General features: G+C 38.0%; 1 protein-coding gene across 11 annotated transcripts in view; it reads right to left on the bottom strand.

Annotated features, from left to right (window-relative positions):
- The window catches only part of CDK14 (cyclin dependent kinase 14), a 341278-nt gene that overhangs the window by 131848 nt on the left and 196220 nt on the right, over positions 1 to 13210 (bottom strand). For all 11 annotated transcript variants that reach the window (XM_086857927.1, XM_086857960.1, XM_086857948.1 and 8 more), the window contains one exon: positions 595 to 658. In XM_086857927.1, the coding sequence (XP_086714053.1) occupies positions 595 to 658 (64 nt within the window). The remainder of the gene's footprint in view (positions 1 to 594; positions 659 to 13210) is intronic.

The raw sequence follows: 13210 nt of genomic DNA on the forward strand, positions 1-13210 counted from the left end.
TAAACATGCATACATGTGTAGAAAAATGAAGATGACCACATCCTCCTAGTCTCTAGGAGACAAACTGCTTCCTCTCACAAAAAGGTACTAGATGATGAAACAATTTTTCAAGAATGGTTATTAAGTATGACAACTGTAAATACAACACATATTGAAAAATTGAACCTTTGCAGAAAGATACTAATAGATGATCTAATAGTAACTTTAGCTTTCAAAGTTTCTTTTCTCAACTTGGTGTGCTCCGCTGGAAAAGTAATCCTGACTAGAAAATCAGCACTCTAGCAGTCTGAAAGGTACAATACTCAGTGGCTGAGGAATGCAAGCAGGTCAGGGCTCATACTGTAACAAACAAAAGAAAATGAAAAAGAAAGCAAAGAAATGAAACAAAAGAAAACCCACCCTGAGCACAATACAAAGCAAGCAGCTGGAGGAAGTGCATTACGGTCCACACTCTGCACACCAGGTTGTTTTGATCACTCGTGGTCAGGGATGTAATTATCTGTGTTGTGTACTTCCAGAGAGGGAATGTGAAGGAACTTGGTGCTTGTGTACTTCCAGAGAGGGAATGTGAAGGAACTTGGTGCTTCAACCTACCTGGTTTGAAATGGGGTAAAGAGTGGACTCCAGGCCACGTATCTTCGTTTGGTGTTCCAAGTACCTGTATACAAAACAAAAACAAAAACAAAACCACACTGCATTAATGGAAAAGACATACCAAGTCATAGCACTGTAGAAAGCACTTCAAATAGGCCTCTTAATTGGGGGATGGGAAGGAGGAAGAAGGTACAAAAGGTTAAACGATTAAAACATTTCCAAGGTACCAGTGGAGTCTGTAAAGCAGATGGGAGTACTGTGTTCCTGTCACACTCCTTGTTGAACCAGTGGATGTTAAAGCTACTTTTCATTCACAAGTATCAAGCTATCTGAGAGCACTGGTGCAACAGAAGCTAGATAATTTAGCTCAGAAATAACTTCAATCCCTAGAAACTTAAATAAGATAAATAGATAATGAATAGATACTAGGATAGAAGATTTGCACAGATGGTAAAGAGGATGATCAAGAGTGTGACAAGAACAAGAATGCACAGCAGAGAGCTGTGATTTCAATGTGGCTGCAGTACACATAAAAATAGTAAATTCTGAGGAGATACAGACTTTATTGACTTCTGCATTATGCTTTGTTTCTCTTCACTTCAACTGTCCTTCCTGGAATGTGTCAGACCAACTTACAGCATCAAAGTATTTACACTTCTCACATGCATCTGATATTCTCTGTTCACATGAAAAGTTCACTCTCTGTGCCCTTGACTCAAGTAGTAATTAAAGTGAGAGAACTGCTATAAGTAGTTCTCTCAAACCTTGTTTTGCTTCATAACATGTAACTGTCAAGACTTGCTTTAAGTAAAGCCAGGAGGAACACTTAAATTAAAAGCTCTAGAAACACATTTTGGAACGAACTGTGGAATTTAATATTTCACTAGTAGGATCTTTCTTTTCAAAAATGTACACTCAATTTCTAACATGAATGAAAATGCTAGATTCTTTTGAATATTTGTTATAAGCTCAGGCCCTGGAATAAAAGGTAGATATTCTGAGTGGAAGTAATTCACATTACTCTAGTGCTCGTTTTGCATTATCAATGTACAGAAGCCCTTCCAAGTACTGCCCCTATCTGCACTGCAGGTCATCTGAATAAATCTTTTGGGCCTGCATATCTTGAGTCCCTGTGACATTCTGTGGGCACTTATGAGCATCATAATCATCATCATAATCAGCATGAAGCAAGCCCAAAGTTAGTGTGAAAATCTTTGGTCCAAAAAACATGAAAAGCAACATCTACTCCAAATCATTTAGAACTGAAGAGATTTATTTTAATTTTGTTTGCTGCAATATACATGTGAGTTAGGAGCAATAAAGGAAGGACACCACTCTAGAATACTTGTTTCATTTCTTAAACTATGTAAACATTTGTTCATGTTAATAAATTCAATAAATTTAGAAGCAAGACTGGCGAGGTAAAACACAAAAAGTTTTTCTTCAACTCTGCCAGAAATTTATTAAATTAAATTTAGAAATAAGCTTAAAATCTTGAGACAAAAGTAAGTGACCTCTAAAATACAGTATTTATACATATATATATTTATATATTATAAAATATACAATTTTTACCTATGAGGTTTGCTTTATTCGTCTAAGGCCTCAAATTTGTTGAGCAGTTTAAAACAGTCATATGTTTCTAATCTAGAAATATTAATGAAAAGATGCTTTTTCTCCACAATCAAAAACAATAGGCAAACAGTCCAACTTGGATGTAGTATGGTCAGTAGGAGGTGAAAGCAGAGCAACGAGGTGACAAAGGTGACAGTATGAGTGCAACTACAGAGTATACATTCACATAGTTATTTCCCAGTGCAAATTTTATTTGTAAATATTGTTTGTAGCACATCTCTTTCAGTCTTTGTAATATGCCTTAATTGGCACTTGAATAGGATAAACCTGGCCCTGCAACTCTGCTTCATCACAACACCTGGGCTCATCTCATTATTGCTATTAGAGAGAGCACAGTGCTGTCATTAAACATGGAGGAAATTAGGAGACACCATCGACACTATGTCACAAAATTCAATTTGCAAATAACTTCCACTTGCCTTCTGCATTAATCAAGCTCCTGATGCCAAGCACTGCCCAGACCAGGAGAGGGAGCCCGTGGATCAAAAACAGATTCTTGCTTCAATTTAAATTTAGAAATATGGTTCTCAACTTTGCAACCAGTCTTAGTGAATCAAAGGAATATTATCTTATTAAATAAGATATACTGGTTATTAATATATTTGTTCTGAATATTACCAAAAAAAAAAAATAGCCACATTGCTCAAAAAGTGTGTTCTTATTTGCCTTTATTTTAGATGAGAAAGAGGCATCTATGGGACTGTACAGATGAAAATTAAAACCAGCTAGCAAAATCTGTAATTTTCACTTTTTAAAGGAATCATATTTGATTCAGTGTTTCTTGTTTCACTAGTTTTCCAGTCCATTTCTTTAATAATTCTCAAGCACATCTGCCACCATAGTATCTAGGAGCCAGCTACAAGCAAGTTCCCTGCACTGGAGTACTCGAAGCACTTAAAATATTTATACCTTCTCTCAAGGGCAGCAGTCAGGCTGAGGACAACTGAGAGTTTCCTAGCATATGATTGCCAACCTTTTTTAAGGTAGAGACACTTGGCAGTTCAGGCAAGGATCCAAACACTTTATTTTAATGCATGATACAAATAGTATAAAGTTCATCCTTCTTCCACATGATTTTTAGCATGTGCAATACAGAAATTCACAATATGTGACAACCAACAAACAGGGAGGAGAGGGCAGCAAACAACTGTGGCTTTGGTTAAGGTGGAACAGTCACTGCTCACAGGTAAGTCGATATAAAGAGATTTGTAAGCATCACCTTGTAAGTGATTCTCCTAAGCAGCAGTCAATCCCATTTTGATGAGTGGGATAAAGCAATCCAAAGCAACAGGTTTTGACACCTTCTATAAGCTAAGCAAAGTTGGATTCACACTTAACTCCACAGTGGAGAAAAATCTGTTTTGCAGCTTACAAGAAAGAATTAAGGCACCAACATGGAAAAGGGAAGTGGAGAGGAAGGGAGAACCCAAGAGTCTTCTGGTTTTACTGGAATACACTGTCACTTAGCAGTGAAGACTGATTATCCAGCCCTGGACAACAGCTGAACACCAGGAGCTGTTATTTTACAGGTGACCTCCTAGCCCCAGCTTTCATGGTCCACCACTTTTCATCCCAAGCATGCCACCAGGAATTCTGCCTCCTCTACATTTCAACACTTTTTCTTTCTATTTCATGTTCCAAAACCATAAAAATAATCACTGCTGTCACAGCAATCAAGTCCAAAATTAATACCAGAAATGAAATTTTATTAGCATTAAGAATTATTTGAAAAAATTGGACTAACTTGCTTTCTCTACTGAAAATTTTCTTCTCAGCAAGGTAAGCCTTCAGCTTGCAAGGTTTAATATCCTATTTTCTTTAAAATTAATTGCTAACACAAGACTAATCTACAATTCTCAAATCTGGAATGGATTTAAAATTTTCCAGGGAGCATGGTGGTTGTGGCTTCTGCAAAAAAGATTTCAAAATCTGCTGGGGTTCTGCTGCTTTACACCACAGAAAACACTCAGGGTTCTTTTATTCTCTGACAAGGGATATAAAATGATGCTCTCATTTGAAACTTGCTATTAAAAATCAGGACCAGATTCTAATCCCATTTGTAGGGTGAGAAGTCTGTTTATATAAAAATAACACATTTGCAATACATCAGGGTGCTGAGGGTCAAATACCTGCCAGTTGATATCATTAGGGTTGGCAAAAAAACAGAACTTGCTGTTCAAATCTCCATACACAAGCATGATACAGAAAGATTTCCTAGGAAATGCAACAAAAATGCATCAAGGGCTTCTGCATTGCCTTATTTTTTTAATATAAGAAAAATTTTGGGGTTAGCATCTGGTTTTGCAAGGACTCACCATTCCCTGGTGTACAAGGGAATAATTAGTTTACAGTGAGCTTTGCACCACTCTACCAACACAATTAGTCATGTTGTCCTGTATTCTGCCTCGAATGCAAAACCATCCCACATTACTGCCATGGATTAGATGAGCAGCAGTGCAAATCTTTCCTAACAGCTCTTTCCCAATTGCTGACCTAATTAATAAAGAAAAGCATTTATCCTTACAATATAAGTTTTGAATATACAAAGCTGCATATTACTGATATAACACTTTAACCCTTGTTAGGTCCTCAAGAAAGGTGATGGTTTGGACTTCAACAAGACAAAGAAGCTGCAGCCTGTGGTATTATTGAGAACAGAATGAAAGACAAGACCAGAATGCAAATGAGCTGCCTTTCCTTAGACAACAGTTATGGAAATCAGGCTAAGTAATATGCAGAATTTTAATTTTTTTTAATGTTAGGTCAACTTGATAAACAAAGAAAGTCTAGTAAAAAAAGTGTCAGAAGAGGGGTTTGTTGAAAAATGCCCTGGAATTTTAACTGGGAAAAGTTACAAGCTGGACGTGAAAATGTTTTCTTATTTCATGGTACCTTTTAAGAATGTTCAAGATTTCTTCTCCAGTCTTTCTGTTTGCTGGGTAAAACATACTGCATTTAGTGAATCCTTGGCTGTGATGTACCATGGGAGACCACAGCTGTTTGAGGAACTGAACTCAATCAAAAGAGAAAGAGAATAGGAATTGCAGATTGCTTACAAATCAACAATCTCTGTTGAGTGAGATTTGGAGGTTTCAGATGCTTGGTTTTTCTACAAAAATCTGTTCTATCCCTCCAAAACATATATATCTAATGAAGATTTCATTTTAGCCAGTGTTTCCTGTTTCATTAGAGGAAAGTGCATTACTGCTTTAGATTTGCCTCTTGAGGAGCAGTGTGAGTTCCAGGGTTTTTCTGCAGCAGCTCCATCACTCTTAGAGCCACCTCTGAACACAAAACTTCTGCTCTGGAAAGGCAGTGGTGCTAAGCCATTTGTCCAGATGATCCACCTACATTCCCTTCCTGAGGAGCAGAGTCAGGTGGAACTGAACCAGATATTTCACAATCTGGAAAAAGTTCTGTGTTACAACCTAATAACGTCAGTGAGCACAAAGTGCATGCAGCAGTGAACACCAAAGAATGAACTTCATCCTTCAACTTAGCATTTGGTTTTAGTATAATAGGTTAGAAAAAGCATTCAGAAGCTATCTGTGTATTATGCATGCTGACTCAGAGTCTGCTGACTGACAACTGCAGTGAGGCTTCCTCTGACTCTCTGCTGGGCACAATGGTGACAGCTGAGTGTCAAGTTTAATACCCAAAATATTGAGTCGGAAACAGAACTGCCTCAATACCGGTCATTTCTTTCATTTCTTCACATCAGGAGTTTAGAGGTTTGCTTTTACAGTTCAGTTTCCATCAGGGCCTGTAAATCTATTTAATTGTGTAATGCACTTACAGTTTGTTAGACAGGGGCCAAACACATTTTACCCATGGGAATGTTGTGGAAGTTCCAGGGTTCACAGCTGCATTGAAAAAGCCATCTCATTTTTCACTAAAGAAAGAATGTCTATCAGCGAAGATGGCAAGGATATATTTATTTGGATTCATGAAAAGTAAAGACCACATGCCTATTCATTGTCCTTGAGATTTAGAGTATTGAAGGCTTACTTCATTAAATGAATGGCAAAAATTATACATAGTTCCTAAACCAGGAATCTATGTCAATTCCAAGTTAAAACCACTGAAGTAAGATTGTGTAATCTAGGCAGCCTTTTCCCATGTGGAAAGCAATAAAGGCCTTGTTCAGAACTGAAAACCATATTTTAGTAAAATTATTTTTCTTAAATAGTAAACTTTCTGTGTTTATTTCAGTCAACTGACATCAAAATATCCCTTCATTATTCCCAGACAGGTAAGAAATTAAAGTCCAGTGAAACAGATTAAAAATACAGAAAATGTAATGCAACAGATGAAGCATACAGAAAACATAACTTGTGTTATTCCTCTTCAGGACAAAAGTGTTAAACAAGAACATGTAATTCTTTAAAGACAAATACAGAATTTAAATTTTTATTTTTAGTTTTATGTGTAAAACAGGTGGTAATTTTTTTTTTTTTGCTTCCTTCTGTGTAAATGCTACCAGACTCATGAAAAAAATCCTTACAATGATTTTATATGGCAAAAGGAAAAAGAAATTCGACAGCCACCATTTTATCTGCACAATGGTAATGTGCAAAAGAATATTCTTATGTGATCTGCATTCATTTAGGGAATTAAATCAGAAATACGGATTTAAGAGAAAACAAGGCTGGTTAGGAAAGAAAGAGATTGGAGTATTTATTTTGCAAGCTATTTTGTGAATGATCTAAGCAAGGTCTTTACCAAAAAGAAAAAAGAAAAAAAAAAAAGAAAAATAAAGAAAAAGGAAGTTATTAAATTCTTTCATTAGCCTTATGAAGTACCTGCTACACAAAAGGGAGAAGGCACCCCCTCACCATCTCCATAAACCTGTTCCTGCTGTAAGGAAAGGGATGCTGTTTTGTGAAAAAATTGAATTTATTGAAGCTTATTCTTTAAGGTGAAAAAAGAAGCAGCAAGAACAGAATGAGGCTCAACAAAAGAATGACTCAGGCATCAAGTAGAGTATCATCATTCCATTACATATGGGTAATTGAACCACTTCCTTTGAGCATAAGACGTGATTTATTATGAAGCTGTATTCTAAAACCTTGGGGTAATGTGCCAGTATGGATGAAGGAAGCAAAACATTCCCACTAAATTCTAATAACACATATTCATTTAAAAAAAAAAATAAAAAATTAACAAAATCAAGCTCAACTAATATTTTTGCTTTAGCTCTGTCAAGTATGAAAAATTAGGTACTTGAAACAGTAGAGGGCCCAACTGTTCTTAACTTCCTTTCCCCATAGAGGCAAAATACAACGAAGTCTTGCCAGGAAACGTTTGTAATATGTGATTTTTTCCATCCTTACTTTATGGATATAAAAAATATTTGAATAGCTGTCTGCATTGCAAAGTTAAATTTAACCCAACACTGTTTCCATGCCATTTGCAGCACAAGAAGTAAATCCATCATCCTCCTCATGCCCATGGTAACCACAAGTACCTTTTTGAGGGACCCTGGCAGAGACAGCCCTACAGCTGTGCCAACATCAGGAAAGCAGCAGGGACAGGAGGGTGCCCAGGCACATCTGTCCATCCTCACAGAGCCCTGCATGGGCTGGGGGCCACAGCTGGGGGGAGGAGGAGGTGCAGGAAGAACTGAGCAGTCGTCACTGCAGACAGCACAAGTGAGCACACACAGAGCACCAGGACAGGATTAGATGAAATCCCCAGCCCTACAACAAAGCACCACGGGGTTTGACATGACAGCATCCTTAAATGCTCAGTCAGGGAAGAGTTTTGTTTATTCCAAAAACTGCCTACTAAATACTTACTACACTTTGACAGGGCTGTTTCTGTCATTAGGTGAGATGACTTTTAGAAACAAATTCTGTCCATAATCCAAGCTGAACTGGAATGAGCTCAAAACTAGAGTATTTACTCTGAATTTCACAGTGAGAAAAAAGCAAGTGTGAAACACCTAGTACAGGACTGTGACATCCTTTTCCTACAAGGAGCCAGCACATTTCATCGTAACGTCCTATTTTAGTAACTCACAACATTCAGAGAAGTTCACATGGTGGAAGAAATTGGTTTTTGGGGTTTTTTTAAGTGATTCTTACTAAAATATTTATATGAATAAGATGAATGCTTAAAAAAACCCCAAAAAACTTGATAAAAGGATTTCACAAATTTATTTGGAAAGCAGAGGAGACTAGGCTGTAGAGACACAATCTGAAATTAGCAGCAAAAGAGGAAAAAGGGAACTCCTGACAGAGACTGCACTTTCCCTCAAACCAGTGCAACCACACAGCAATTTTGCCAAATCAAAAGATAATCTAACAATGAGGTACATGGTAAAAGGGGATTGTTTAGCTGCAAAGTGAAAAGATGGCTCCTCTGTGTTCCATGATGAACTGCTAAAAGCAGAACAGAGACCCTGTCCTTCCAGCTTTCCCAGCCATCTCTGCTCAGGAGTCTCCTCCCACCAGCAAACGATCCCATAATCAGAATTTAAAAATTCTGATATTAAACTAGACTTATGATCTCTAATAGCTGCTTTGGAGCTGCAGAAACTATAAAAGACCTCAGTGAAACTGATTCTTAGTAAGAAGAGAAAAGATTTTAAAAGCTTATGGAGACCTCAAAGCTGTGGATCAGGAAAAGACTGGGAAGAGAATTCATGTAGAAGACTCAAGCTAACCTCAAGAGATTTCTCTGCCCCTCCACAAGGACAAAAGTTAGGTCTTCTGGCATTGACAGAGCTTGTGAGCTCTCAAGTAAGGTTACAGAGAGGGAATGATTTCACTGAGGAAGAGATTGGTGTTAACACACATGAAGAAGCAGCTGCTGCTGTTAACTGTGCTGGAAGGTCTCTTCCTTACTGTTTGGGAACAAGCAGAATGGTTTTCTTTACTGCAAAGACAGCAATTTTCTGCCAGAAGGACCCCATAGCTTGCAAGTCATGCTTGTTTACATATTCTTTAAAATCTGTTCTGATTTACTCTGTTCAGATAGTGATACATTCTGCATTTCACATTTCCTATCCTGTCTAGGTTGCAAAGCCTTTGGAACAACCCACCCAAACAGAAAGTCCTCTCCTAAACATGCTCTTTAAAGATTTATTTCTAATTTTTTTACTGAGTTCTTTTATTTAAACTGAAAAAGGGGAATAAAAATAAAAGCCAAAACCTTGTGGGAGGCTTTTATGAAATGTTCTTCCAGAAGCCCTGCTGTGCTGGCTCAGCAGCTAGCTCATTTGAATTCCAGGTATGCACTACACAGGGATTTTTGGAAATGCTGGCTTATCGGAAAAGCAATGCTCCCTTTGGATCATAAAGCTGGCTTTATGGCCTTTTTTAAGACCATAAAACTGGCTCAGTTAACACATGTGAGTTCCTACCTAGTGTTGTAGTACCCAATCTCATTGGCACAGGCCAAGCTCTGCATCAGGATACTTAAGGACTTAAAGCTGCCATTCAGCTGGAAAGCTTGTTTAAATAATTAACAGACCAAAATATGCATAGTCCTATGAATCACCATAAAAACAGCAAGAAAAATCTTTTCATTTAAAATAAAATTAGGTTTCTTCATTATGGTATCATTTAACTACAACTGTTTAAACAAACCAGGACATTTGGGATCACACCCTTTCTCCCCAAGGATTTTCTCTGCACCAGGACCTGACCCACTGGTTTTTACAGGAACCAAAGTTTCCCCAGAACAAACCTCCACTCCGGAGCAGTGAATGCACAATGCACTTCTCTGATACTGAAAACATTTTGTCTCTGGCCTGGTGCCCAGTCCCAACACATCAGAGCAACGATTGTGCCTGGTTATGACAACACACCAGCACTCACCACTCCTCACGCCCAAGGAACAGCATATGCACGCCACAATAGAAGCTCATGACACGTGCTACTTATGTGATGGAAATATACTTCCAGAGGAAAGCTGTTGTGCTAAGGCAGATGGAATACTAGAGCTGGGCTGACTGAGCTCACTGTCTGGGGAAAATAAGAAAAAAAATTAAAAAAAGAGAAGTATCATGAAAATTCCTTTTCTCACCTAAAAAACCAGGGGAGGTAACATACACTGAGACCTATATATGAAACCTGGTGCTCAGCATCATGGAACAGCATGACAGTAGAATCTGATCAGATAATCCAGATGTTTGCCAGCTCCTTATTTTGCCAATTAAGGTCTTGATCTTGTAATAATCTCAACTTGGAATAGATTTGTGAAGCCACATGGAGCTCAGTGATGCAGTGGGTATTTTGTCAAGCTTTTTTAAGTGACAATCTACAGAAAATGAAGGCAGCCAGTCACACTGCCATTTGAAGAATGTGCAGGTTCAAATGTTACAATGTTTCTGAAACAGTGAGGGCATTAATAATGAGCTCCAATTGTGATGGGTATATAGATAGATAAGAGTACTCTTCTTGGATGTCGAAATATCCAGCTGATTCCTACATTGAACCTTATCAGGATTCCCAAATCAAATCTCTTTTAAAAACATCTAACCTTATCACTTAAAATCCATTTCAAGTGATACAGTTCGAAGTGTGCCTCCTACAACAAAACACAGTGTGAGGCTTGGTGTATTAACTCCAAACATTTTGCTGTTACAAAAGAAAAGAGTTTTATACTCTCCTTCTGAATCACAGGCACAGAACAAGCAAGCAGAATGAAAAATGGAAAATTTTTTTTCCTAAAAATGGGGGAAATGTCAGCCTATGTCTGATGGAGAGAGAGTGGCTCTAAAAGCAGCTGAGACATTTTAAGTGGGGTCAGTGCAGAATCCCAGGGAGTTCACATTCTCATCCAGAGGATGGTAAGATCCATGCAAGGATTGGCTGAACAGAACCTGTATCCTCCAGTACAGACTAGTGAGCTAGCACAGCTCACTCAGAGCACCTGGGAAATTTCCAGTGAAATCTTTGCTGAAACATCTACACATTTTCCTGACACTTTCATTACCTATTTCCTTGCAAACCCATTAAGAGCAAGGGGTTCATTGCCCTGACACTTTGAGGTACGTGCCCAAACATTGAGATCAGAAGTGGGTTTTGAAAGAGTACAGAATGTTGAGATGATAAAATTTTCAAAAATTGGAAACTGTGATTTAAACATTTATTGCTCATTTAGCAGTGGTGGCCTTAACAAGCAGATGGCTGATAGCCTGAGAGTTTTCATTTTGCTTATTTAAATGAAGGTGAAAGCTGGTGCATCTCAACTGGAAGAGGCAGCAGCACTGCCAGCTTCAGTGAACCATACTGTTTGTTTTGACAAACCACACTCAGTGACTTTGCCCATGACCTCAGCTATCAAAAGCACCATGCAGGAGGGACTAGGGAGTAGTTATCTCCTGTCTCCAACTGAACTTCAATCCATCTGCAGGGCAGCTGCAGTGGCAGCTCCTGCTCTTTGCATCATTCCCTTTGGGCAAAATGGAACTGCTTCCCAGGAGCTGCTGGAATTCATCCTCTTTACTCACTGGAGAAAGGAGCTGAGAGGACTCAGTATTTGTACTGCCTACAGCTCCAATATGAAATGAGGGGCATGCACTGAAATAGTTAGTGAAGTGTGAGTGAATTACAGCAAATTCTCAAATGATTTGAGCTACTTAACACCTGTATGTCATGCTCCACTTTTCTTTTTCAGAAAAACAGAAGAAAAAACAATCCAGAGGGGAAATGTATAACTAAGTAAATAGGATACACAAATTTAAAAAAGAAAATTTGCATAGATACATGACAATGGGTTTCAGTACCACTGGTAGTCAATAATGAGACAGGAGGGGAAAGACTGGAGTATCTTCTGTCCCCATTAAGAGCCATTCATGTCCCCATTAAGAAATTAATGGCCTGAAATATTGATGACATGAAGGCTGAAAAATGATGGGACATCAGATACAAGAACCATAAAATGGCAGTTTTAATCTTTAACAAGAGCAACTCTGCTATTACAAGGTGTTTTGGAGGTAAATTTTAAAGATCTCACTGAAATAGTAGAAAGGGAGATGTTATACCAATGAAACATGGACAATCAACTACACAAGTTATCAGAGAGAAAAATCAGCCTCTCAACACTGTAGGCACAGCTGATCTCTTGGACTATGTGAGGAATGCACACGAGCAGCACAATGTTATCATTAAGCTATTTAAAAGGCTATTTAAAAGGCAACAAAACCATGAGAACATTAACAAGAAGAAGATACTATAAAGCAGAAGTGGTAGGAAGCTGCACTGAAAGTACATTTTACTGAAAGCAAATGAAGCCCAATGAGGAGATGACTTTAGTAACAAACAGGTGTTTCACTGCCCTTAGTTGTCAGCTACATTTGCTAGTCTGAATTTTTTTTTATGGAATAGGGTATTGCAGAGTTTTCATGAAAAGACAAATTAAACAAACAAAAGATGATTTTCCCTGGCTGCAGCTTGAACTGCTTTGAACTGCTCTGAACTGCTAAACATCTGATAAAGTGATCTGATAAACTGAGGTCAGCAGGGCCTCACCCCCACCCCTCCCTTTCCAAGAGGAAGGAGCAATACTAACACGCTCTAACAAGCTGGCTCAGCAGCACAGCAGTATCATCAACCAAATATCTCTGCCATCAGACCAGAGCAGATTATACCAAAATGCACAGGATCCCAAACATCCAAATTATTAAGGCCTCTTTTTAAGTAATTGGGGCAAGTTTTGTGGATGCACATGAAGATGAGACATGAAGGATACTGAAAGGATTAAGGATCCTGAAAGATACTGAAAGGATAAAATTCTTGGCTGCCTTTTCCTCTGATTTTATGTACTTTTGTTTCTCTTATGAGAAAAGCACAATTACCAGCTACTGTAAAATATTCAGGATACATAGGTTAAACATGCATATATAGTCTGTTCTAAGATGAAAATGAGTTATAATTCAAATAACACCATTTTGGAAAAGAAAAGTAAATAAATTTAAGATATTTCAAAATATCTGTGAAAAGAAGTAGGCATTATTCTAAAGTAATAAATC

The sequence above is a fragment of the Cyanistes caeruleus genome, chromosome 1 (genome assembly GCF_971803275.1).
Source record: "Cyanistes caeruleus chromosome 1, bCyaCae1.hap1.1, whole genome shotgun sequence".
Lineage (NCBI taxonomy): Eukaryota > Metazoa > Chordata > Aves > Passeriformes > Paridae > Cyanistes > Cyanistes caeruleus.